Below are 24,191 nucleotides of genomic sequence, written 5' to 3'. Positions count from 1 at the left end.
TCATCAATCATTGTGTTCCCAGAGTGACTCCTGTGTTTTCTTCACATGCCGTCTTTGTTTATCAATTAGTGCTGCCGATCAAAGAGACTCTCACACACACAAACCAAATATGCAGGTCAGGTATAATTATCAGATTGCGTTCCTATGGTAACAGTCAAGACTTTGCAACAGATTGTGTGTTTTCTGTGTTGCGTAGAAAGGAGAGTTTATATGTTAAATGAAAAGGAAAGGAAGAGAATACATGTTTATTTTTCCTCTCCGTTTCTCTGTTCATTTGGGGTGTGTGTGTGTGTGTGTGTGTGTGTGTGTGTGTGTGTGAGAGTCTGTAGGGCTTTGTACCAGTTTCTCCCACTTAACCTTTCTCCACATTTCTGAGTCACTCTCAGCTTTGAGTGGACCCCCGATAAAATATACGGGATTTAGTGGTAAAATAACAAGACCATAAATTGAGATACCACTTGTTACAAGGGAACATTGGAATGGGAAACTTTTATTTAAATGTGGCAGGGGGAACTTTACCGTAATAACGGCATGCAATTTCTTTTGCATTACTGCCCTCCACTGTTCATCTTGTTTCTATTTCTTGTTTGCATTTGATGCCAAGTGTGGTGGTGAAAATGATTTGTTTTTTTTAGGGAAAGGGGAAGGCTAAAAGATCACTTGACAGAGAAGCATTTTTAAATTGGGACACCACAACATTTGAATTGAATGTGCCATCAGACGGGGGTTTGGGTAGTGAGGGAAAACTGAAATGTTTTTGTTAAATTGGAATAGACTTTGGAGGACCAAAAAGAATGATTTCTGATTTGTTTTCATTTAGCTGGAGAAGGTTTTGGCATCCAGCATTTTTTGTGTGGTAGATAAAGTAATAACTGATGAAAATTGCCTTATTTACTGGTTTTTAACAGGTGTCATCTGCATAACAATAGTACTTTTGTGTTTATGTAATACGTTTAATTAATGTATTTCTACTGCAGGTATAGGCTATGTAAATACTTTTGGAGGTTTAGTCTGATGCTGGCCAGATCTAAGTAAGATCATGATTCTCAGGATATTGTCATTCATGGAAATGAATACACACACACAAGCACATATCTCTCTCTATCTGCTGCTCTGTCGCTAGACTCTGACACCAGCATCTTGCCCATCTGTAAATACTCACTGGGCTGGAGGAGTTAAGGGAGGAAGAAATGAAAGATTCAGCAGTGAATGTGTAGTGAACAGTGAGGAGGCAGATAAGGCAGGAGTTGTAGAGAAAGTGACGACAACGTAAGTGGTTGTACTGCCTCGATGCAGAAAGAATGATGGGGAAAGGTAAACAGGTACAACATGGAAAGAGGAGAGGGGCAGCAAGACAGGCAGGAATGAAACAGAATAGGTAAGTATGGACAGGTTTTTGACAGACAATTTTAAGAGGTTGATGGTGGTTTAAATCAATACTTTAAATGGCAAAAGTATGGAGAGGACAACAGCGGTGGACAAGGCATGAAAGTGAAAATCAAAATGTCTTTGTTTTTGTTGATACAACTGTGTTTTGTTTTGTTAAACTGTATCTTCCTGTGATTGTAGGATTGCCTTGCCAAAGCAAGAGACACATGATCTAGATTCGAAAGGAAAGGGCCCACAGGTCAGGTCAGTTCATTTTATTTTCTTAGATTTAAAGGAATCAGCAACTCATGCACACTGGATATCTTTAGCACAGGTTTCATCGGCCAGTCTTTTATTACTGAGCATATTACTCTTACTGAAAACAATACAAAAATGGCCTTTGTAAATAAATGTCTAAATGTTGTTGAAGGTGAATGGCAGCCTTAAAGTGCCCATATTATGAAAAAAATCACTTTTTCTGGGATTTGGGGTGTTATGTTGTGTCTCTGGTGCTTCCACACACATACAAACTTTGAAAAAAATCCACCCATGCTGTTTAGAGTGAGATACGGTTTCTGAATGTGTCCTGCCTTCAGTCTCTGGGTGAGCTGTTCAAAATCGGCACGACTTGTGACATCACAAACCGAAACGAGCAGGCTAACCGCAACCATTAGCTCGTAATGCTAACGCTAGCATGCTAACGCTAGCATGCTACCTCGTTCTCAATAGCAAAGCACTGCTACAACACACACAAGTTCACCATAATCTACAAAAGAACTACTTACATGTGCGCCCTCATTTAGAAGTCTCCCAGCTAATCCTGCCTTGTAACTGACTGAAGTTGTAGAAACAGCCTTTCTTTTACTGTCTATGGAGCTAGCTAGCTGACATGATCTACATCTGAGCTACTGGGCATGTGTGAGTGCAATCAAAGATAGTACAGAAGAAGAAGAAGAAAAGAGGTCTCACTCTGTAGCTAAAACAGAGACCAGCTGAAAAGAGGATCTGCAGCAGTGAGAGTGGTGCAGTACAACAAAAATATGGTGTTTTTTGAAAATTAAACCATGTAAACCTATTCTGGTACAACCTTAAAATACAATTATGAACCTGAAAATGAGCATAATATGGCTGCTTTAAAGTAGGCATCAGTCTTTACTGTGCTTAACATTCATGTTTTTGTTTCTCTATTCTGTTTTTGCTGTGTTGGTGTTTTGACAAATACAGCAACAGAACTGAATGGCTCCAGACAACAAGGCAACCCCAGCTGTTGTACTACAACCACAACCACAAGACCACAACACTGACTTGAGCACAGATTATAAAACTGGCAGGTTTGCAAATGTATTTTATGTGTGTCATATATATATATATATATATATATATATATCACAGAGCGATGTGTGGGTGGCACAGAGAAGATTGAGCATTTGCATTGAGAACATAGAGTGCATTTGATTTCTGAAGGAACTGACTACTGGACTGCTACATATTAAGTTAAGTACATACTTTATTTGGGTTCTTTTGCCCTCTCACTCTCTCCTTCACCACCCACTCACAAAGCTGGCAACCACCTAGATCTTATCTTCACCAGAAACTGCTCTACATCCAACCTCACTGTTACTCCACTCCATACCTCAGACCATTTCTTCATCTCTTACTCTCTCCCACTATCCCATGCTCACAACCATATCTCAAGAGACACCATACCTGTCCGCCGTAATATTCGTTCACTCTCTCCTTCTTCTCTGGCGGCATGTACTTTATCAACCCTCCCTCCATCTGACTCTTTCTTACTCATGCCTCCCAACGCTGCCACAGACACTCTCCTCTCTACTCTATCCTCCTCTCTCGACTCTCTCTGCCCTCTTACTTCACGACAGGCTCGCAAGTCCTCCCCAGCTCCGTGGTTATCTGACTCAGTATGTGCTGAAAGATCAACTATACGGGCAGCGGAAAGGAAATGGCAGAAATCTAAACACCCAGATGATCTGCTTACCTATCAGTCTCTTCTTTCCTCCTTCGCTGCCTCTATTTCTGCAGCCAAAAGCTCTTTTTGTCAAACCAAAATTGAATCCTCTTTCTCGAACCCCAAAAAACTTTTTTCCATCTTCTCTAATCTCCTAGATTCCCCCAGTCCACCTCCTCCCTCCTCCCTCCTACCAACCCACTTTGTCAACTATTTTGTAAAAAAGATAGATGACATATGCTCTTCATTCTCCACCACACCTTCTGAAATCACCTTACCATCCATCACATCCAGTACTCTTTCCTCTTTCACCCCTTTATCTCCAAATCAAATTCTTACTTTGATTACCTCTGCCCGCCCAACCACCTGCCCCCTGGATCCTATCCCTTCTCACCTTCTCCAGTCCATTGCTCCTGACCTCCTTCCTTTCCTCACCCATCTCATTAACATCTCCTTGTCAACTGGCTGTTTCCCCGATGCCCTCAAAGAGGCAAGAGTGACCCCACTACTCAAAAAAACAACACTTGACTCCTCTGATGTAAATAACTATAGACCCGTCTCCCTTCTTCCATTTCTATCTAAAACTCTTGAGCGTGCCATTTATAATCAACTCTCTACCTATCTCCACCAGAACAACCTTCTTGATCCCCACCAGTCTGGCTTCAAGGCTGGTCACTCAACAGAAACTGCCCTCCTTGCTGTCACTGAGCAGCTTCACATCGCTAGAACAACCTCTCTCTCTTCCATCATCATCCTTCTGGATCTTTCTGCTGCCTTTGACACAGTTAACCACCAGATCCTCATTTCGACACTCCGAAATCTGGGTGTCTTAGGCTCTGCGCTCTCATTGCTCACATCTTACCTGGCCGACCGAGCCTACCAGGTAACTTGGAGAGGATCTAGCTCAGAACCTTGCCCACTCAAAACTGGGGTTCCTCAGGGATCAGTCCTGGGTCCCCTCCTCTTTTCTCTGTACACCAACTCTCTCGGGTCTGTCATTCAGTCGCACGGCTTTTCTTATCACAGCTACGCAGATGACACCCAACTAATTCTCTCCTTTCCTGATTCTGAAACTCAAGTAGCAGCACGTATCTCGGCCTGTCTGACTGACATCTCTTCTTGGATGTCTACACACCATCTGAAACTCAACCTCGACAAGACTGAGCTCCTTTTCCTTCCCGGGAAGGGCTCTCCTACCCAAGACCTGACTATAACAATTGACAACTCTGTGGTAGTCCCCACCAAGACTGCTAGAAACCTGGGTGTAACACTTGACAACCAACTCTCCTTCACTGCTAACATTGCTGCAACCACCCAATCGTGTAGATACATGCTGCATAACATCAGAAGGATACGTCCCCTTCTAACGCAGAAGGCGGCTCAGGTTCTGGTTCAGGCTCTAGTCATCTCACGTCTAGACTACTGCAACTCCCTCCTGATTGGCCTGCCTGCATGTGCCATCCGACCGCTGCAGCTCATTCAGAATGCAGCAGCTCGGCTTGTCTTCAACCTCCCCAAGTTCTCTCACACTACACCTCTCCTCCGCTCTCTTCACTGGTTACCAATTGCGGCCCGCATCCGCTTCAAGACACTAGTACTTACATACAGGGCCACGAACGGATAAGCACCCGCTTACATCCAGGACATGGTCAAACCATATACCTCAACCCGCCCACTTCGTTCTGCATCAGCCAAACTGCTTGCTGCCCCCTCACAGCGAGGGACAACTAAATCCCGACTGTTCACTGTCCTGGCTCCCAAATGGTGGAACGAGCTCCCCATCGATATCAGGATGGCCGAAAGCCTACACATCTTCCGCCGAAGGCTAAAAACACATCTCTTCCGACTACACCTCGGATAAAAAAAAAATTCTTGAACCTGCACTTTCATATGTCTCTTTGTAGCTTTGCTTATTTAAAGCTAATGTACTTGCACTTACTACTTGTTATCTGGAGTTTCAACCTTCACAGTTGAAAGCACTTAATTTTACGTCGCTTTGGATAAAAGCGTCAGCTAAATGACATGTAATGTAATTATGTTATGTAATGAGTATGTAAAGGTCCTCTATGCATTTGTTGACCACTAGAGGGCCCCAAAGACTCCAAAACAAACTCACAGGAACGAGACTACGTACAGTATAGTACTGTACATGAACTAATCAAGATGGAAGCATATTAGCAAACATTTTTCTAACATTGCTTGCACATCCAGTCGAAGCAACATGAATATCCTATATATATATAATATTCAATCCTACTACTCACCTGCTGAATTCAAGTCCAGTGTTGACTCACCTTTTGCCTGTGTTTGGTCTGTCAACTGCTAAAAACAAATCTGGGTCTCTTTGGTTTATTAGATTAACTTTTCGCTGCTACCCATTTACTTTGGTGTGTGTGTGTGTGTGTGTGTGTGTGTGTGTGTGTGTGTGTGTGTGTGTGTGTGTGTGTGTGTGTGTGTGTGTGTGTGTGTGTGGTGTTCTATTTACCTCTGAGCTTAAACTCTCGTATCTGTTTCCCCCCAAGATGATGATGGGTTATATATTGGCTATAACACAAAAAACACCAAATAACTAAAGGGAATCTGCCAGCCTCTTTGTAAGTCTGTTGTCTCTCTACAGATGAGGAGCAGGACACATCTGGGGATTTTAGCACCCAGGATGATGTAATTCTCTTTGTTGACCAGGAGAAGGAGTCATCACAGAATGAGTAAGGCAAACAAAAACAGCGATCCACCCCAGAGGAGCTATTGCGGGCGATAAAGACCTGGCGGGGGAGGATGAAACTGGATGTGTTCGTAGCTTTGCCTCATCTACTCTGCCTTAGCCAAGTAGGGACCTCTGTTCTCTCAGCACACACTTGAAGCCATTTTAGTCAGTCCACAAACTTAAAACTGCCCAATAATCTTCCATTCAGATGATGAGTGGACTCTATTTGGGAGGAGTTCTAAATGTACACATTCTAAATATCGGTATCAAAAGTTGAACATTTTTATTACCAATGGTACCAAAGTGATAAGATATTGTGGACCTTTGAGGACCAGCAGCCATTCATTAAGTGTGCCTAGTGTCTCATTTTTACCTTGGCTTTAGTTCATGTTTTTGCTTTGATAATAATTTTATTTTTGCCTAAATATCTCTGGAGTGACCCTCATGTGCCCTCTAGATCAACCGTTATAACTTTTAAAAAATTAGCAGAACAGACTCTTTTATTATCCAACAGTAACTGCTGTCTATAGAGAGAACAAATGTAAGTGGATTGGCTGAAGAGTGCTACTTCACTAATGCATGCTTCAAAATACAGGTGCTCTTTGGATCCAAGGACATATAAGATGTGTACTTAGCTTTGTGATCAATAAGTCATAACTTAAAAATACCAAGGCACACTGCTTTGCAAAAATTACAAAGCCTTACATAACTTAGCTTAAAGCCTACTGATGTCTCTTAGCTCTCAACTCTGCTGAAACCTGAATGTGATATGTTCTTTTTTTCTGTCACTTTTACTCTATCTGCCTTTTATTTGTTCAGATTGTTCCCGTCGTATTCCGTCGTCTCTTTTCTCTCTATGAGTGTGTGTCATGGTCAGATCCTCTGGTCCCAGTCTGTGTGGCCAGAAAATATTAGCTTACTGTATGCACTCTCTTCTGTGTTTCACCACTGGGCTCATTTTGGGGTTCTACATTTTTGATGCATCACTGTTACACTTAGGCTCTGAGATGCTTTCCAAATTGGGTTGATGGATTGAATGATGGAGAAAGTCTAAGAAACAGAAAGATTTAAGATGCATTTCTTCTCTGCTACTGGAATTTGGATGGCAGGTCAAGGTGTACATACATCTTGCAAAACACAGAAGGATGATAATTAATTTTGATAATGATCATGGTGACATTGTTGCTGCTTTGGTCCATTGCAGCGATCACAGTGATATGGCCTTCTTCTTTTTCTCCGAAGCTCAGAGTGGAAATATATCAAAATGCTGATTTCATGACACATAGAGCAGTCCAATATTGCTACTTTTATTACATTGTAAAACATATGAATCCAATAAAACACTAGCTTTTTTCACCCAAGTCATGCTCTGACTAAAATCTTTATAAATAAGACAGTCTGCCACCAAATTTGACCTCTTTGAAAAAAATATTTACACGGAACCAATGGGAAATAACAGAAACAGTGTTTACCTGTCGGCTTTGCAATATAGGAATTTGAAAGAGTAACAAGTATTGTTTGAAGAAGTCTGATGCTTGTTGCCTGTGAGTTTAACTAAGCAAGTTCAAGTCTCTCTCTGGAGTCCGCTCAAAGAATATTTATCATATCATTTGTCTCTATCATATCTTACCAACATAGCTTAGAAGAACCAGTTGTAAAAGACATTGTATTGTAGAATGTAAAGCACTATATTTAGTTTGTTGTGGTGCTTTAATATGAAGTGATGTGTCTGCTGATAGCAAATACATTTGGATCAGTATCTCATCATTATAACCACTGCTGAAAAAGTACTGAAACACTGAGTTGAAGTTGTGGCTCAGCCGGTAGAGCGGGTCGTCCACTAATTGCGGGGGTGAGCAAGACAGTGGATCCCAGAATCCTCTGAATGGGTAGGGTTTGCGCTGTTGAATTGTAAAGTGCTTTGCATAACAGCGCTTAATAAAACTATTACTCAAGCAGGAAAATACTGCTTGAGTAGTCAAATTAGAAAGAGTAGTTAGATTCACTAATTTACGTAAGAGACAAATATAGCAAATGAGTATAAATTCCATTTTGACTTCTCTTAGCTTCACAGTCAGACTGGTCTTCTCTGTTGCCCTCTCAGGATGTTGTCAGTGAGCTATGATATCCTGCCTGGCTATTGTTTTACCCTTTGGCTATGAGGTGCTTCTTCCTGGGGCTATAGGCACACACAGATGTAAACATTCACAATGATAAACACAAACACAAAAACATTTTACAGGTTTGTCTTTTACAAATGCAATACTAAATGGGCACATTTGCAAAGGGTTTTTGTTCTATTAATTAAAAATTTAGCTGTCTATTCCTTATGTGTGTTAAAAATAATTTTAAGAATACATTACACAACCCACACAATTATACATGTATAGGTTGATTGTGAGTAATGCATTTGGGAGAGTTTTTATTTTTACAAATAATTTCACTTTGGGATGTATGCATGTCATCCAAATGGCATCGACTTTTGATCAATTCCCATCATCATCCCTCAAAGTAAGCCCGCTTCACCGGACACGCCTTTGTCTTCATTTAATACGCTGTATTAAATCCATTGCACTGATAATGCCCTTTCTGTAGTCAATGTGATTAATGCAGCTCGAAGAAAATCAATTTTCCACCACCTTTCTCCCCTGTTTCATCCCCTCTTCCCATCTTTCTTTCCCTATCAGTCTATCTGTGAGGTTGTCATGGTAGTGGCTTCCAAAATAATGATTTCAGATTGGTTTTAAGCTGCACTGCATGAGTGATGGCATGGATTACTGCATGTACTTACATTTACATTTGTTTTGTTAATGCATGTTTTGTGAAAGAGGGGCAGATTAAATTATAAGATTAATCTTCTTTCTGCTCCTTTTCATTCAGGACTTGAAATGTTGTGTTTGCATTCAGTTTTTTTTTTTTTTTGGGGGGGGTTTTTAATGACTGAAGTAAACTTATATAAAATAAAAAAATAAAATGTACTGGACTCACTAGTATGAAAACTTGATTTTCCCTAGGAGTGACGACCAAGACCTCAGCATCTCTGGTGCCCAGAGATACCACCGCAGCAAATGGTATAGATTCATCTAAAAACAGCACCAAACTAACAATAAGTTAGGCGTGACTTTGATTCTCTTCATTTTCCATCTTTGTTTATTGTGCTAAAGGAATGTAGCCATCAGATGAAGAAATGCAGTGTTTATGTGTGTGGCAGGTGTTGATGGAACAGATGTTCCAGAACAGCTGCATTTGGTAAGTTTTTGCATACACAGATATGTGTGTTTTTCTGCATGTACAAATGTATGTATACATTCATGCTGTTTCTCCAATATACATTGCTGGCAAAGAGTATATATTGTCAGGCTGGGGGGAAGATGTGAGATTGATGTGAGCATCTGGTAATCTCTCCTTGGGGAGTGATGTGTGGCATCCAGGCCTTATCAACTGGATGTGTTGACTTCAACACAGTACTATCCTCCAGTCTAACATTGACAGGGAGCACAATGTTTGCTCAAGGAATTCTGCTTTTATTTTCATATTTACTAGTCTACAGAAAAGGTGGCAAAAAATAGTTTTAAAATCTAACTTAAACTGCAAAATACACTGAACTCCTCGCTTCCTGAGGCGTGAAAGACAATTGGATTATGCCTTGGGGCAGTGAGTGGTGTAGGCAGGCCTGCTGGTCCATATTACCTTTGGGTTTAACCCCTTTCCAATGCATCATTAAGATTGACTGTGTGTCTTGGCCTCTAGATTGAGGTTATTGGTCTTAATCCACTGCACTGATAAACTCCTAATAGCCTTCGCTGTGTGGACATGAAGTGTGTCTCGCACTATGCCTGAAAAGACCTCATTTATATTTATGACAACCTCGACTCTCCATTCCTGATTAATTCACTTAATATTAGGACGCAGATCCGTAAATCTCCTTGTGCCTCTGTGGAGAGCAGTGAGAGAACCAGGGATGTGACAGGAATGTCAACTCTAAGATTTGCACACAAAAAAAACATACTTGCACCCAAACACCCCTGCTGCTGCTGCTGCTGAAATCCCAAATTGTTGCACTTGTCCCAGAACCAAAAGCTCAGTGGTGCAGCAGACAGCTGATGGACACCAACGGTTGTACATTCTCAAACCCATACAGCACGTCCTAAGAAGATTGGTTTAAGTCATAAGCAAGCTTTTGAAATGCTGATGATTATGATCCTCTTTTTCACTGGGGAGGACAGACAAAGAGAGCCTGAGAGACAGACGCATACTGAGTCACAGATTAGCTAGTCAGCAGAGAATGTGTGCTGCTTAATTCCCTTCCTTGTCTGTATCGAGAGCTGCACCGCACACACTGAGGGGCAAATAAAGTTTTCATGTAAGGGTAAGCATTAAAGCTTTAACATGTCAGTGACAGCAAGAGTCAGGGAAACAGGCATCACAGAGCTTTGATTTGTTGAATGTCTTTTTAGTTATTGACTAACTTTTACATGTCCAGGATGTTGCTCTCTCTGATATGCAGCCAAGACGTTGCACAACTTCCATGTCAATGTGTTTATGTATCTCTGATTATGTAACCGCCTGCCTCTTTATGGAAGTGTCTAATTGGATGCATCATCACTCACTATGTCTTTTTACCCCACTCGCATTTCTCGGTGATGACAAGCAAGACTGTGTCCTTGAATACCCCTGAGAGTCCCACCTTCACTCATCCCTATCTCCCTTCAACTCTACTTAAGCAGATGGTCACAGATACATGGAAAATAGGGCCCTGTGAACCTGGTGGCATCTGTTTTGGGTCACACTCTCCATAACTCTTGCACATGAATACCTATGTACACAACACACACACACACACACACACACACACACACACACACACACACACACACACACAAACATACAGAATGCTTCCTTCTTATGGTCACTATGACAACAAAGACTTATTAGTCAATCCTACTATGACATCATTACCTACATAGGGCATATTTGCATAGGGTTTTTTTCTGATACAAGAACACTGTGTGGCAATCTGGAAGAGCAGCCATATTGGCTACACATTTATGGAACACTTCTAAAGAACTACCCAACAAGTACTCTATTCACAATAACAACATAACTTAGAGGTTACAGTTCTGAGCGTGTAAGTAGTGTCACAATGTTCAAGTTTATTTTATTTGTTATTACAAATACATAAAATACAGTTTAAATAAAATATTGTCTATTCTGGTCAAGGGTATGCAAACTGACAGAATGTAAAAGCATCAATACAAAAGCACAAAACTGTTTTATAAAATATCTGAGTATGGGATTTGTATTTACATGTAGATACATGCCCAAACTACACATATAGGCAGACAATGAGGCAATTAAGTTGGGATCGTTTTAAATGTTCTTCTTGATAACAAGACAATTATGATTTGTGTTGATTTATCTGCTATATTTTTAATTGAAAAACACTAAATAGGTTTTCAATGTCATTGTTTCATTGTATATTTGAAGCTCTTTCAGAGCTCTTGAAAACAGAATAATAAATCATAACTTGATCAAATTTTCACAAAAACTTAACAACTCTAACTGCTGGGATCATGAGAATATTTCAGACCTAAAATATGGGCCAAAAAGGGGTTAAAAACCCCTGATATAAACCCCTGCTGATTGTATTTCTTGCTGCTGTAATAGGAAATAGTGTCTTATTTAGCTAAAATGCTGAGGGTTCAACAACCTGTCAACCTTCTCTGCTCATCTGAATGCTCATGTGTGACGACTAGGTGAAATGAGAAATAGTGGCCCTGGCCAGGACAGCTCTCATCCACAGCACAGCAAGCACCATCCATTTCCAAGCGACAGATCATTACAGCTCTGATAGTCGACAGATGGTGATGAATTGGTGCTGATATCGGTGCTGGACAATTTTGGAGGTAGGCAGTTGCACAAACTGCAATATCACTTTTTCTCAATGATGTAGCTATCCTGTGAGTGTCAGATCCAGACACAAGCTCCACCCACCTCCTCCTACTCCTCCAGTTCAGCAGAGATGGATAATACCACAGAGATAATTCTTGGGTTTGTAGCTTCATGCAAAAACAGATGTTTGTTCTGATAGAAACAATTATTATTCACTAAAGACACTGACTAATATCAAGCATATGGCAACCTAATAAAGTCTAACAAACTGCATGCCACAATTAATAGAATAAATACACAACAAGACCTGACTTGAGTGTCCCATTGAGCAATGCAAAAAAAAGCTCCAGGGATATGATGCTCCTTCATCAACTAATAAAAACAAGCCAGATCCTGAAGAAGCCAGTCATTTGTCCTTTAACCAATGCTGTCATCTAGTGGTGTAAATGTGTATAGGCCATATTATTCTTCCACTGCTCCATGTAAAAGAAAATATGCAGGTCGCTTCTGTGTAGATCTTATGTTGAAAAGGGAAATATGTCAGACTAGTGTATTGTCCCTATACATTTTTGCCTTTTTGCTTCTGATGCAGGCTCTCACTGCCAGCCTGTTTTGGTAAACATATCCTTTAACATAGCTACGTGGAATGAAATAGTGAAAAATGGAAACATATCAGGAAAAGTGACAGACTCAGTCCTCAAGGCCAACTTGTTGATTAGAAAATACTATAGGCTTTTGATGTTCAGAGTGATTGCACTTCACTCCCCTGAGAGTTATTGACAAAGAGGGGGAAAAAAAAAAGACATGCAACAAATGTCATCCACATTTGCGTCTTAATTTTTCTAAAAATCAGGTGTCCAAAGATGGATAGGACTACAACCACAACACATATATATAGCATACACTTTAAAAATAACATAGATGTGGTATTAACAGTGAACAGAAACCTTTTAGTTAAAACTATTTCTGTTATATCAGATTTTTGTTATGTTCTGACTGAGTTCAAACTGTTTAGTTAAGTTTTTTAAAGCAGCCATATTATGCTCATTTTCATGTTCATAATTGTATTTTAATGTTGTACCAGAATAGGTTTACATGGTTTAATTTTCAAAAAACACCATATTTGTGTTGTACTGCAGTGCTCTCTCTCACTGCTGCAGATCCTCTTTTCAGCTGGTCTCTGTTTTAGCTACAGAGTGAGACCTCTTTTCTTCTTCTTCTTCTGTACTATCTTTGATTGCACTGCACATGCCCAGTAGCTCAGATGTAGATCATGTCAGCTAGCTAGCTCCATAGACAGTAAAAGAAAGGCTGTTTCTACAACTTCGGTCAGTTACAAGGCAGGATTAGCTGCGAGACTTCTAAATGTAAGTAGTTCTTTTGTAGATTATGGTGAACTTGTGTGTGTTGTAGCAGTGCTTTGCTATTGAGAACGATGTAGCATGCTAGCGTTAGCATGCTAGCGTTAGCCATAGCGTTAGCATGCTAACGCTATGAGCTAATGGTTGCGGTTAGCCTGCTCGTTTCGACTTGTGACGTCACAAGTCGTGCCGATTTTGAACAGCTCACCCAGAGACTGAAGACAGGACACATTCAGAAACCGTATCTCACTCTAAACAGCATGGGTGGATTTTTTTCAAAGTTTGTATGTGTGTGGAAGCACCAGAGACACAACATAACACCCTAAATCCCAGAAAAAGTGATTTTTTCATAATATGAGCACTTTAAACACCATTTCTATATTTTTTTCTCCTATAAAAAGTACCAAATATCAATTGAAGACAAAATATTCTCAGAGTAAAAAGGACAAACCAATATATTTCACTAAATATGACCCACCATATCTACAGAAGGCTCAGCAGTTAATTGTTGTGTTGCGGAGCGACCTATAACCCTAATCAGAACCACACTATACTTACACCATCCTCACACTGCAATCTTGTGCTTACACATAGCTCACTCAGCATCTCACCCAATAATATGCATCTGCATCATCAACCTCAACAAAATAAGATTACTGAGCGGCCTAGCTTTTCTTTAAAGCCTTCTATACCACCAGTCACACTAATTGGACAGCTAACCTTTCTCTGGCTTGAAAGAGCCCACTCAGCCGTTTGGAAGCCACATTGTCGCAACACTCATAGGCTTAAAAGGATGGTTGAACCCTGCTGACTTGAATATACAAAGGAAACATTCAAGACACCTCATCACAAAATAGTTGTGTACAGTAGGTGGGTGGGTAGAATTCAGTTTTGAGAACATAAGACATGACTAATACATCCAAAGGTAACTCCTGCTATAAACTTTTTTTTTAATTGACATGAGACTATTTGTACTTCTCAATATGTCAGAAAACTGAGTCACTATCCTCTCCCCTCAGTTTACTGCTGGTTTTTGAGGGCCAGATGTTTCTCCCATTGGACAATGTTTAAGCCCAAGTGTTTGGTTTTTCAAAATTAAAAGTTATCAGCAAGATTGTGGGAAGCAAGATGAAACACAGTGAACCTATATCCTTTAAGGACCCCAGCAAGAGAGATACATGTTGTTTGTTAAAAAAAAAAATCTTGCTTCTGTATTTTTGACAAGTCAAACCTGAAGATTAGGCCTATAATAATGTTCTTTAACAACATGTGGAATTTGCCTCCACAGCACATTCAGAAAATGTAATTTGTCAGAGGAAATGTGTAAGGATATGAAACAATTGAACAGTTGATGTAGGATACTTGTTTCTGATTGAAAAGTAGAGTTTATCTGGCAAACCTGTTTAGTGGTCTGCAGATGTCACATTTCACAATAGGCTAAATGGACAGCTCTCACATAATAAGTAGGCTAATGACAATGTAACACAAAGGCATCGATAGCTGCTTAGTACAAACTATAATAGAAGCAACAGTGTAAAAAAAAAAAAAAGTCGATGATGTTATTAGCTTTTGTCCAATTGTTGCTTCGATTTTTATGATTGACGTACTAGCCAAGAACTGCTATTGGTTTCTATGTGGTTTCCAGGAAGTGAACGCTACAATTCAAACCACCTCCCACATGTGAGCACAGCCGTTAGCACCACGCGCAGCGTGTGGAGGAAAGAAACCGGTCGGGAAGGCAACGTCACTCCTCGGACTACCGACTCGACGTAGCGCAACGGATACACAGATAGCGGAGCGGAGCGGCGTTGTCCGAGGCAGGTACTGTACCGGCTCCATTTATGCTGATGTATACTCAACATATGAAAAGCTGACAGTTGGTTTGCAGGAGTAAAGTTAGGGGAGAAAGTAGGTCGTGTTAGATAAGAACATGGTGGACGCTAGGGCCTGGCAGACTGTAGGCCTGTTATTCTCCGCGCACTGTACTGAGAGAGACAGCCCGGGTAGAGTCTCTCCCTCACGGTCAGCCCAGCTGCCAGTAACGTAGCTAACTGGTCAGGCGCATAACGAACACCGCGCCACTAGGTTGGAGAGCTACCTAGTCCAGCTGGTTAGGACACATTTTGCCAGCCTAATAAGACTGTGAATATCGGCCAATCTCTTTACTTGCCGGTTTACCGCATAACTGTTACTCTTCTTTTTTCACGTCTTTTCAGGTGCTGAACAGATTACAGCAGAAAGATGGCGGACGACCCCAGCGCGGCGGACAGGAACGTGGAGATATGGAAAATCAAGAAGCTGATCAAAAGTTTGGAAGCTGCCCGTGGGTAAGGGATCGATTTGAACTGTGAGCCAGTTCAGTGGCGCGGCCACCTGTACAAGGTGATGGTGTGAATGTTGACCGTCACAACAGCTGGAGATCGGATAAGTGGGGCCGAATTTGGGAGTGGTTAGCTTAGCGCATAGCTAACTTAGCTTACCATAGGTTTTGCTGCTAGCTTGCTAATTGCTAAAACCCTAACTGCTGTCGCCTTTAGGCTATCTGGAGGTTAATATGGAAGAATGTATGTTTCGATATGTCTGTGTCATGGATGACATTGCGGAGACTGTTGCCTCAAATCCCTTCAAAGCGTTTAAAGCTACCAACGGTGTTGTTAGCTATGTTGCTAATAGACGTCATATCTGGAATGAGGCCGCCATGGGTGTCTTTAACAAGAAAGCACGTTGATGAGAGAGGGAGGCCGGCTAGCTTACAGTTGGACTTCCACATGCTCCGATATACTCGTTCCACAACTTCAAAGAAGTCCGCCTGGCCTTTTTATATGCAGAGCCTCTTATTCCACTAAGTTAGTTACCTCATGGCAGGCGGGCTACTCTGATTTACACAAAATATTTACTGGCTACAAAATGGTCAGTTGAAAAGAATTTCAGCTGGTAGGTACATTATGGCCAATCAAACACGAAATGTGGGTGTTACTACACTTGCTTGTAGCTTGCTCTGCGACAGCTTTCCGTTCAGTGTTGCGCAGAATCTGCTGTCCTGTGCTCCACCGTCTGCCATGTCACACACAGTTGACCGTTTGCCCTATATTCATCCAGCCGCTGCTACCTGCTCCCGTGTGGGTGTGCAGTGTCAGCCTGTATTGGTATGCTTTGTCTTTTGACTGGCAGTGAATGGAGAGAGAGTGTGGAACTGAAACAGTCATCGCTTCAAGGGCAGATATTGTTTACTGTGTAACTAAACGTCTATTAACCTTTCAGACCATGTCAAGGTGATACTTTGCATGGGTAGGTTGTTTGTTTACAAAACAAGAGGCATTGGTGTTACCTTGAAGGTAATACAAATGAACAGGTCAAAGTTGCAGGTCAAAATAATGAACGTTGAATATAGCTAGTTTGGATAACACCTATGGTTTCAGTGTCATTTTGACATATATGAATTATGTTGCTGTGTTTATTCTGTTACACTGTTGAAATGGGAAAGCACTAATTTTTATAGTGAGTTGACACTGCATCACATAGCATCTTTTGGGTATGTACGCCTAATAGGGGTGAAATGGATTACGAAATTCACGGTCCGGTTCATATCACGTTTTTCGGTTGAGTTCGGTATGTTTTTGGAACAGAGCAGGGCATTGCCAATTACAAAACTATTTGCCTTAACAAAATTCTGGCTTAGAACATAAGGAACATAAACACTTCTTCATTCTCAAATCTTTATTAAAAGAATAGGTTTTCTCATAGGTGCAAACAAAAATGAAGATTTGTTTTTTTTAATATAAAAATGGCCACATTATAGACTGAGGCCATCAACATTAAGTGAAGCATAAGCTTAAACAGCACTTAATAACAGTAACCTATAACATGTCAGTTCTTAAAAATATTAGTTTTTCTACTTGAAATAAAATGCAATATTTTAAATACAATGAAAGGAATATTGCTGGAGTTTTTTTTTAATCAAAAGGAAAAGTGCCACAGTGTTATTAAAAGAATAAAACACTAAATGCAACATAACCCAAACACACATTGTACACTCTTTTCAAAACAACACTGCTCTATTCATTCTATTTTCATGTTTTCGTTTAAAAAAACACAGTTCAAGATTTACTGTGTCGCTAAAATGTCGGCAAGAGGGAATAGTATAGCGCGGCATAAGTACTTTAATCATATGCTGAAATCCAGCGTCCTCCATGACTGCATATCATTTGCACCCAATGCTTAGTTAAGAATTGGATTACCCTGTCTGAATCTGCATGGAGAGGCTGTTTACATGATGCTGGGAGAAGCAGTTACTCTTTCCTACCCGACTCTCCTTGCTCTGTCAACGGACACACTGGCCTTATGTCTTCGTAAATGCGGCATCATATTGGAACTGTGACTAGCGGACCATACAGTTAAGATTTTTTACTTGAACCGTTACATCCCTGGTGCCTAAGTATTTATGTAAGCGTTAACATTAAATCCTCTCTGTCTTTCTAGTAATGGCACCAGTATGATCTCACTGATCATCCCTCCCAAGGACCAGATATCTAGAGTGGCCAAGATGTTGGCTGATGAGTTTGGCACCGCTTCTAACATTAAGAGCCGAGTCAACAGGCTCTCTGTTCTCGGAGCCATCACCTCTGTACAGCAAAGACTAAAACTCTACAACAAGGGTATGTGTTACAGTGAAAACCCACATAATACCCTACTGAATTCCATGTGGGATTTTGTTTTCAGGGGCAGCTGGACAAAATGAATGACATTTAGTCATGTTACTGATGCAAAGATATTTCAAAAGCTGCTAAATAATAATCGATAACAGAAGTCCAGATTTAACAGGTTTTGGGTTTTCAGTCACAATAGGTCTAGATTGAACTGGAAATTATATAAATGTAATTGTCCAACATCTTTGTCAGCGTGTACATTTTTGACCATGCATATATGGTGTATTATGCACCTCTACCACAATATGTGGTGGTTGTAGCATTAAATTGTAAAGTAGGTTGTTATAAGCATGAGAGAATAGTGTGTAGTACCTATCAGTACAGTGCATACATCACATCATAATAGAAAAACATTCCAGGGACATTGGACATTTTGTCACAGTATTTTGTGGCCTTTATGTTGTGGCCTTTCAGAACCTAGAGTGCAAAATGTGAATTAACATATTTGAGAAAGCTTGATGATGCTGGCCTCCCCTTAAGAAACTGTACGTTGTTTATTTATCTGTACAAAAACCTAATGTTTGTCTAATCTATTGGCCTCTGACCTTTCTCTCTTGCCAGTGCCACCCAATGGTTTGGTCGTGTACTGTGGCACCATTGTGACCGAGGAAGGCAAGGAGAAGAAAGTCAATATTGACTTTGAGCCTTTTAAGCCAATCAACACCTCCCTGTACCTCTGCGACAATAAGTTCCACACCGAGGTGAGAGCTTTTGTTTGGTTTCTGTCTGCACAGATATCTTTCTTGTACAGACATAAACTTCTCTTGTATCTATATTGCACTTGATTTCTGTCACATTCTCATCATCCATTCTTCCATCACTCTCCCCTAACACAGGCATTGACAGCCCTGCTCTCTGATGACAGTAAGTTTGGCTTTATTGTGATCGACGGTAGTGGGGCACTGTTTGGCACGCTGCAGGGCAACACCAGGGAGGTGCTGCACAAGTTCACTGTGGACCTACCCAAGAAGCACGGTACTGACCCACAATACTCACAAAACACTGAACCTTTGATATTTTCAACTGCACAGTAAGGATCATTGCTTAAGTATTACTGTGTATTAGTCTGTGGCTCTTAGTTTTTCCCATAAAGAAACATTCAAAAGATTGTGGTTCTTTGTCTTTCTTTCAGGCAGAGGAGGGCAGTCTGCTCTGCGTTTTGCTCGTCTGAGAATGGAGAAGAGACACAACTATGTGAGAAAGGTGGCTGAGACGGCTGTCCAGCTCTTTGTGTCCAACGACAAAGTTAATGTGGCAGGAATGGTCTTGGCTGGCTCTGCCGACTTCAAGACCGAGCTCAGCCAATCGGACATGTTCGACCCAGTAAGTCTGTGTTATGATAAAAAGCAGTACCAATTAAGTTTTTACTATGTAATATATCAGTAATTAATTAATGTGAATGTCGCCAGAAAAAGACATTGATTTCAGACAAATGCACACATATACAACCAAACGAAAATACAAAATGAAATCAACTACAACTCCATTATCTTTATAACCTTAATATTGTGCTTTAGGAAACAAACCCACTAGCTGTACAACAATAAATAGATATTATGAATACCCTCATAAAGTAATACTTGGTGTGAAGAATTACATAGTTTCTGCATCATGTAGGTAAAGGACTGTTTGTATTCTTGGTAAATGCAGTGGGGTTAACTGGGTGTTTCTTGCACTTGTAGCAGTTTATTCCAAATGCTAATAGTTCTTTTAAACTGTGTGTGTATACTGTATATAGCCATAGTATAGTGAAGAGTACCTCCATCAACCCCGTTTTAAAATCCTCCTTGAAAAATAATTTACACTGTGCCGTTTAGTGCAATCTGCTCTTGTCTGTGGGTTGACTTGCACCACAATACACCCCAACATCGATAACCTTTACATACATTATTAGGCAGTACACTTTATACTAAATAGGACAACATGTTAAGTACATAGTGTATTAGTAAAAGGATTGAATATTTACATGATCAACAAAAACAACAAACATGTTTGAAAATGATCCCAGACTTTATTGGGAGCTAAGGATAGCAGTTCTTTGGGTGTGCTTACCTCTGAGCACTGGCAGTCTTAACATTGGTAACTGTAAAGTGAGCTTTCCGAAGATGTCCTGCCACATCTTTGGTGGGAGCAAAATCCAGTCTTTTCATTAGCTCTCATGTTAAGGACTTGGTGAAAATGCCAAGATTTAGTCATCAGGCTGTCAAGTTTGGAGAAAAACCTACGTAACGTAAGTATGGTATATAACATATCTGTGTGTGGTTATCTCTATAGTGTGTTTAACCTATCTATGTGTGTGTGTGTTTGTTTTCTACAGAGGTTACAGGCCAAGGTTTTGAAGCTGGTGGATATCTCCTATGGTGGAGAGAATGGTTTCAACCAGGCTATTGAGCTCTCTGCAGAGGTTCTCTCTAACGTCAAGTTCATCCAGGAGAAGAAGCTCATAGGTAAGTCATCCTATTGACACATTGGTGCAACTGTTTTTAGGTGTCTCCAATGACTGCTGAAGGAAACAAAAGCTTATGTTGTGGTAGAGATTTTCTTAATGGTTGTCCGTCTCTCCAGGGCGGTACTTTGATGAGATCAGTCAGGACACGGGGAAGTACTGTTTTGGTGTGGAGGACACACTTAAAGCCCTGGAGATGGGAGCAGTGGAGATCCTCATAGTCTACGAAAACTTAGACACCATGCGTTACATTCTACGTGTACATGGGGCAGAGAGCAACGGAGCAGAGAACGGTACACAAACCACAAATATCACATCTACCATTGCTGAGAAACTAATATATTGAAAAGAAATAATATGCTATGATGCAGCTATAATCTTCGTGTCGTCTTCTTTGGTTTTCAGATGAGAAGACTTTGTACTTGACGCCAGAGCAGGAGAAAGACAAGTCTCACTTTACAGACAAGGAGGTGAGCACTACCAAAAAAGGACAGATCCTTTTGATTTTAAATTGGATCCACTACCCGTCATGCCATGTGACTCTGACTCTGATTGTTTTTCTAGACGGGGCAGGAACACGAGTTGATCGAGAGCATGCCACTGCTGGAGTGGTTTGCTAACAACTACAAGAAATTTGGAGCCACGCTGGAGATAGTCACAGACAAGAGCCAGGAAGGGTCCCAGTTTGTCAAGGGCTTTGGAGGCATTGGGGGTGAGGACACTGTTGTTTATGATAAGGTTTATGACTGTTGAATTATACATTTGTACAACATTAAGTTAGGAAGAAAGGAGGATATGTGTAGTTCAGTGGTATTACATTCATTAAATTTTTTCTGTGACTTAGTGGGTAAATGTACTGCTCTTAAACTAGAGGGAGCAGGTTCATGCTGTCATGTATCTTCAGGTTTCCACCGTGCTTTTCATTTGCAGCTTGGAACAGTGTAGGAAACGAGCCTTTCCAGTATCGACCACATAACAGCTTTGTATCAATTAATACAAGTGTCTTTTCAGGAAAGCTGCTCTACCAAAAATAATTTTATGCTGAGATTAGCAACAATTAAGACAGTGATAGCCATGGCTATATGATTGCAAGAATGTCACAGGCTAATAATAATCATTGGCTTGCTTCCATTGACTCAAGACTATGACCTTTACATAGTAGTTTATGGCTATGACTAATTTGCCTTAAAGGATGCCATTTCGGACTACTTTTAGGAAATAACTGTTTACATATAACCATGGCTACAGCAGAGTGAAGTACTAGACTCTTGCACTTTAACTAAATAGGCTAGTTGTCATTGGGCCACTTGATATGGATTTTGATACAGTAGAGGGGACAGACTGTCTCAGTTCGGTTCTCTTTACTTTCCTCGTGTCCTCTGGCCAACCTCGAGTTTTTTTAGGAGACACGTGGTGGACGGGGACGTAAAGAAATGAGGAATAGTGAAGGCAAATTAAAAGCACCCTGAATTCCTAATGTTACTGTCCTGTATTTGCACTGTATGTCCTCCCCTTTGAGGACAGGACAGGTAGAAATTCCCTATGGGATCAATGAAGGTTTCACATTATCCTTTCCGTTCCAAGTGTTTGAAGGTTGTTTCAAACACTTGTTTATCCTAAAGAGTAGTAAACAAGTATTCAAAATATAATATAACATGGTTTCCTGCTACATGCGAGTCCTTTTCATACTGATGTGTTGTCCACTAGACGTTGGCATGACAGAGGCCTTTATCATGCAAAATCTTTGGTGTGATTCGAACGTTCTGCACGTTAAGCAGGAATCGTTGAGGGTCTAGAATGTAGAGCTGGTGATGGCAAGTTAATTAAATGGCAGTACATATTTTAAATTAGGAAACAACAAATACTAGTTCCCTGTACATTTTCTCCTCAACCTAAAAGTAAATGGTATGTTATTTAATTTGGTAAGTACTACAAAAAAAAAGTATTTCATGAATTCATAATTTTTAGATACAAATACTCCCACCCCCATAGCTAAGAGGGATTAGCTTATACTTATACAAATTCTTCCTTTAATGCTACCACAATCTACCCAAACAGGACATAAGATGGCCAGCCATCATATTATCCTTGCTAATCTATCATCTTTGTGTTCCTCAGGTATCTTGCGGTACAGGGTGGATTTCCAGGGCATGGAGTACCAAGGAGAGGACGATGAGTTCTTCGATTTGGATGACTACTAGGTAGTCGGGGACTGATATTGGGAGAAAAAAAGCAAAGGAATGAATGAAGAAATGAGGAAAGAAAAATGCCACCTCTCTTGCAGCAAGTGAGAGGTGCAACCGTGATGACCATATATATGACAGACACACCTTCCAATTTACCTGTTGCATACACAAACTTGCGCATACATTTCACCTGTACACACAACAAAATGCATCACACAGGCTGAAGAGGAGTGAGATTTTCTTTCATCCAGAGAGGGAGAAAGCCCTTCCTGAATAAATCCCTGCCTTAGAGTGCTTGTTCCTTCCCCTAGTTGGATTGGACTCGACTCATTTTGTTCTTTTTTTTTTTCTCCTCCCCTCCATTTTGAATGAACACAACAGCAAGTTTCCAGATTCGTCGCTGTCCCCAACCCGGTCTGAAGATGAACTTTGGACTCACTCCTCACATATAGAAAATATATTTTACTTTCTTGCTTCATCATGTCCCTTCCCTCTCTTCCCCTATGCTTTCTCTCTCTTCTATTTTTTTTTTTTTTTTTTTTTTTTTGCATTTCATTTTTTTACTGGTAACTGCTGCTGTTGTATTTTATGAGAGTGGGGGATTTTTTTTACCTGGGTTTCTGTAGAGAAAGGGGGACAAAGTATTAAATTTGAACTGCTGAAAACCATTGCTACCTCCTCATCTGCTGTGGTCTCAATCCTGTGCTGTTCTGTCCTCTTCCTGGAAAGGCAGACTTTTTCTCTGCTTTCCTGACTTTAAATCAATATATTGTTTTAGTCCTGTGTGAGCGATAAGTATGCACAACTGCTTTTAGTGGATTATGTTTAATTGGTTCATCAAGATCCACGTTATGTTGAAATTGAATTAATTTTGAGTTGCAGAAAGCAAAGGTGTCAGATCTCTTGGTATGTATTAGTGTCCCCCCTTGACACCAGGAGATGTGTTCAGATTAGAAAATTGATTTATGAAATTTTTAAGAATCTGAATCACAATTACAAGATTCCACCTGTGACATATTTGATTGCATTTGTAAATCTGTGACCGCTTCCATGTTTTCAGAAATCCATTTAAAATCTGAATTTGTCAATCCATTCTTGCGGATACAATTTAAAATGTGATATGTTGGTCATCTAGAAAATGAGATTTGGCATTTGCTTTCCTGTATTTGGGAACTGAGCTAAAAGATAAGTGAGTTTTCATTCATAATGCTTTGTGAAGAAATGTTGAAGACAGATCTACCCAAGGAGTTGTTAAAGAATGGCCTTGTTAAATACATCAAACACTTATCCATTCTCTTTAAAAAAAATGAGTCACATTGATTCACAGGACAAGCTAAGGAAGGAAAACTGCTTTAGATAGGCTTGATTCATTCTCAGAGTAGGCACTGAGTCTGAAGGACAGCTTTAAAACATGTCCTGCAAGGATTAAAGCTATGAGACATTAACATTCAGCCTATCGGATTCATAGGAAAGAGTGAACTAAGGTAAAGGATGGCGGTAACTTAAAGTGTGCCGGAGTACCTGGGTTACGGAGTTTTCTGGATTACTTTGTTGATTAAATC

At 40.4% G+C, this 24,191-nt stretch overlaps 1 protein-coding gene and 1 long non-coding RNA gene across 4 annotated transcripts; one reads left to right on the top strand and one right to left on the bottom strand.

The window, feature by feature from the left end:
• Positions 1–14,934: 14,934 nt before the first annotated feature.
• Positions 14,935–23,936, top strand: etf1a (eukaryotic translation termination factor 1a). Of its 3 annotated transcripts, none has more exons than XM_031303249.2 (11): positions 14,935–15,112; positions 15,508–15,618; positions 17,771–17,946; positions 18,559–18,698; positions 18,834–18,972; positions 19,130–19,320; positions 20,315–20,444; positions 20,563–20,736; positions 20,849–20,913; positions 21,008–21,155; positions 22,562–23,936. In XM_031303249.2, the coding sequence occupies exons 2-11, from the start codon at positions 15,533–15,535 to the stop codon at positions 22,642–22,644; spliced, it is 1,332 nt and encodes a 443-aa protein (XP_031159109.1). In that variant the 5' UTR covers positions 14,935–15,112; positions 15,508–15,532; the 3' UTR covers positions 22,645–23,936. The 3 variants fall into 3 exon arrangements, with proteins under 3 accessions (XP_031159109.1, XP_031159111.1, XP_031159110.1); XM_031303251.2 differs by having other exon boundaries at positions 14,967–15,108; XM_031303250.2 differs by lacking the exon at positions 14,935–15,112 and adding an exon at positions 15,120–15,376.
• On the bottom strand, positions 21,277–21,523 carry LOC116052498. The gene is made up of 2 exons (XR_004105596.1): positions 21,394–21,523; positions 21,277–21,359 (listed from the first exon to the last, which is right to left on the bottom strand). It is a non-coding gene; the product is annotated as an uncharacterized LOC116052498 (long non-coding RNA).
• Positions 23,937–24,191: the final 255 nt, after the last annotated feature.

Source organism: Sander lucioperca, chromosome 1, assembly GCF_008315115.2.
Source record: "Sander lucioperca isolate FBNREF2018 chromosome 1, SLUC_FBN_1.2, whole genome shotgun sequence".
In the NCBI taxonomy this organism is placed as follows: domain Eukaryota; kingdom Metazoa; phylum Chordata; class Actinopteri; order Perciformes; family Percidae; genus Sander; species Sander lucioperca.
The sequence above is the reverse complement of the archived record's forward strand: the minus strand, read 5'-3'. Positions and strand labels throughout refer to the sequence as shown.

What these genes read in the sequence shown, in the direction of transcription:
- etf1a (XM_031303249.2), top strand. Translation starts at nt 15,533, where the DNA reads ATGGCGGACGACCCCAGCGCGGCGGACAGGAACGTGGAGATATGGAAA. An exon ending in ACTAAAACTCTACAACAAGG is followed by an intron (nt 17,947 to 18,558) that starts GTATGTGTTACA and finishes CTCTCTTGCCAG; the next exon opens with TGCCACCCAATGGTTTGGTC. An exon ending in CTCACTTTACAGACAAGGAG is followed by an intron (nt 20,914 to 21,007) that starts GTGAGCACTACC and finishes TTGTTTTTCTAG; the next exon opens with ACGGGGCAGGAACACGAGTT.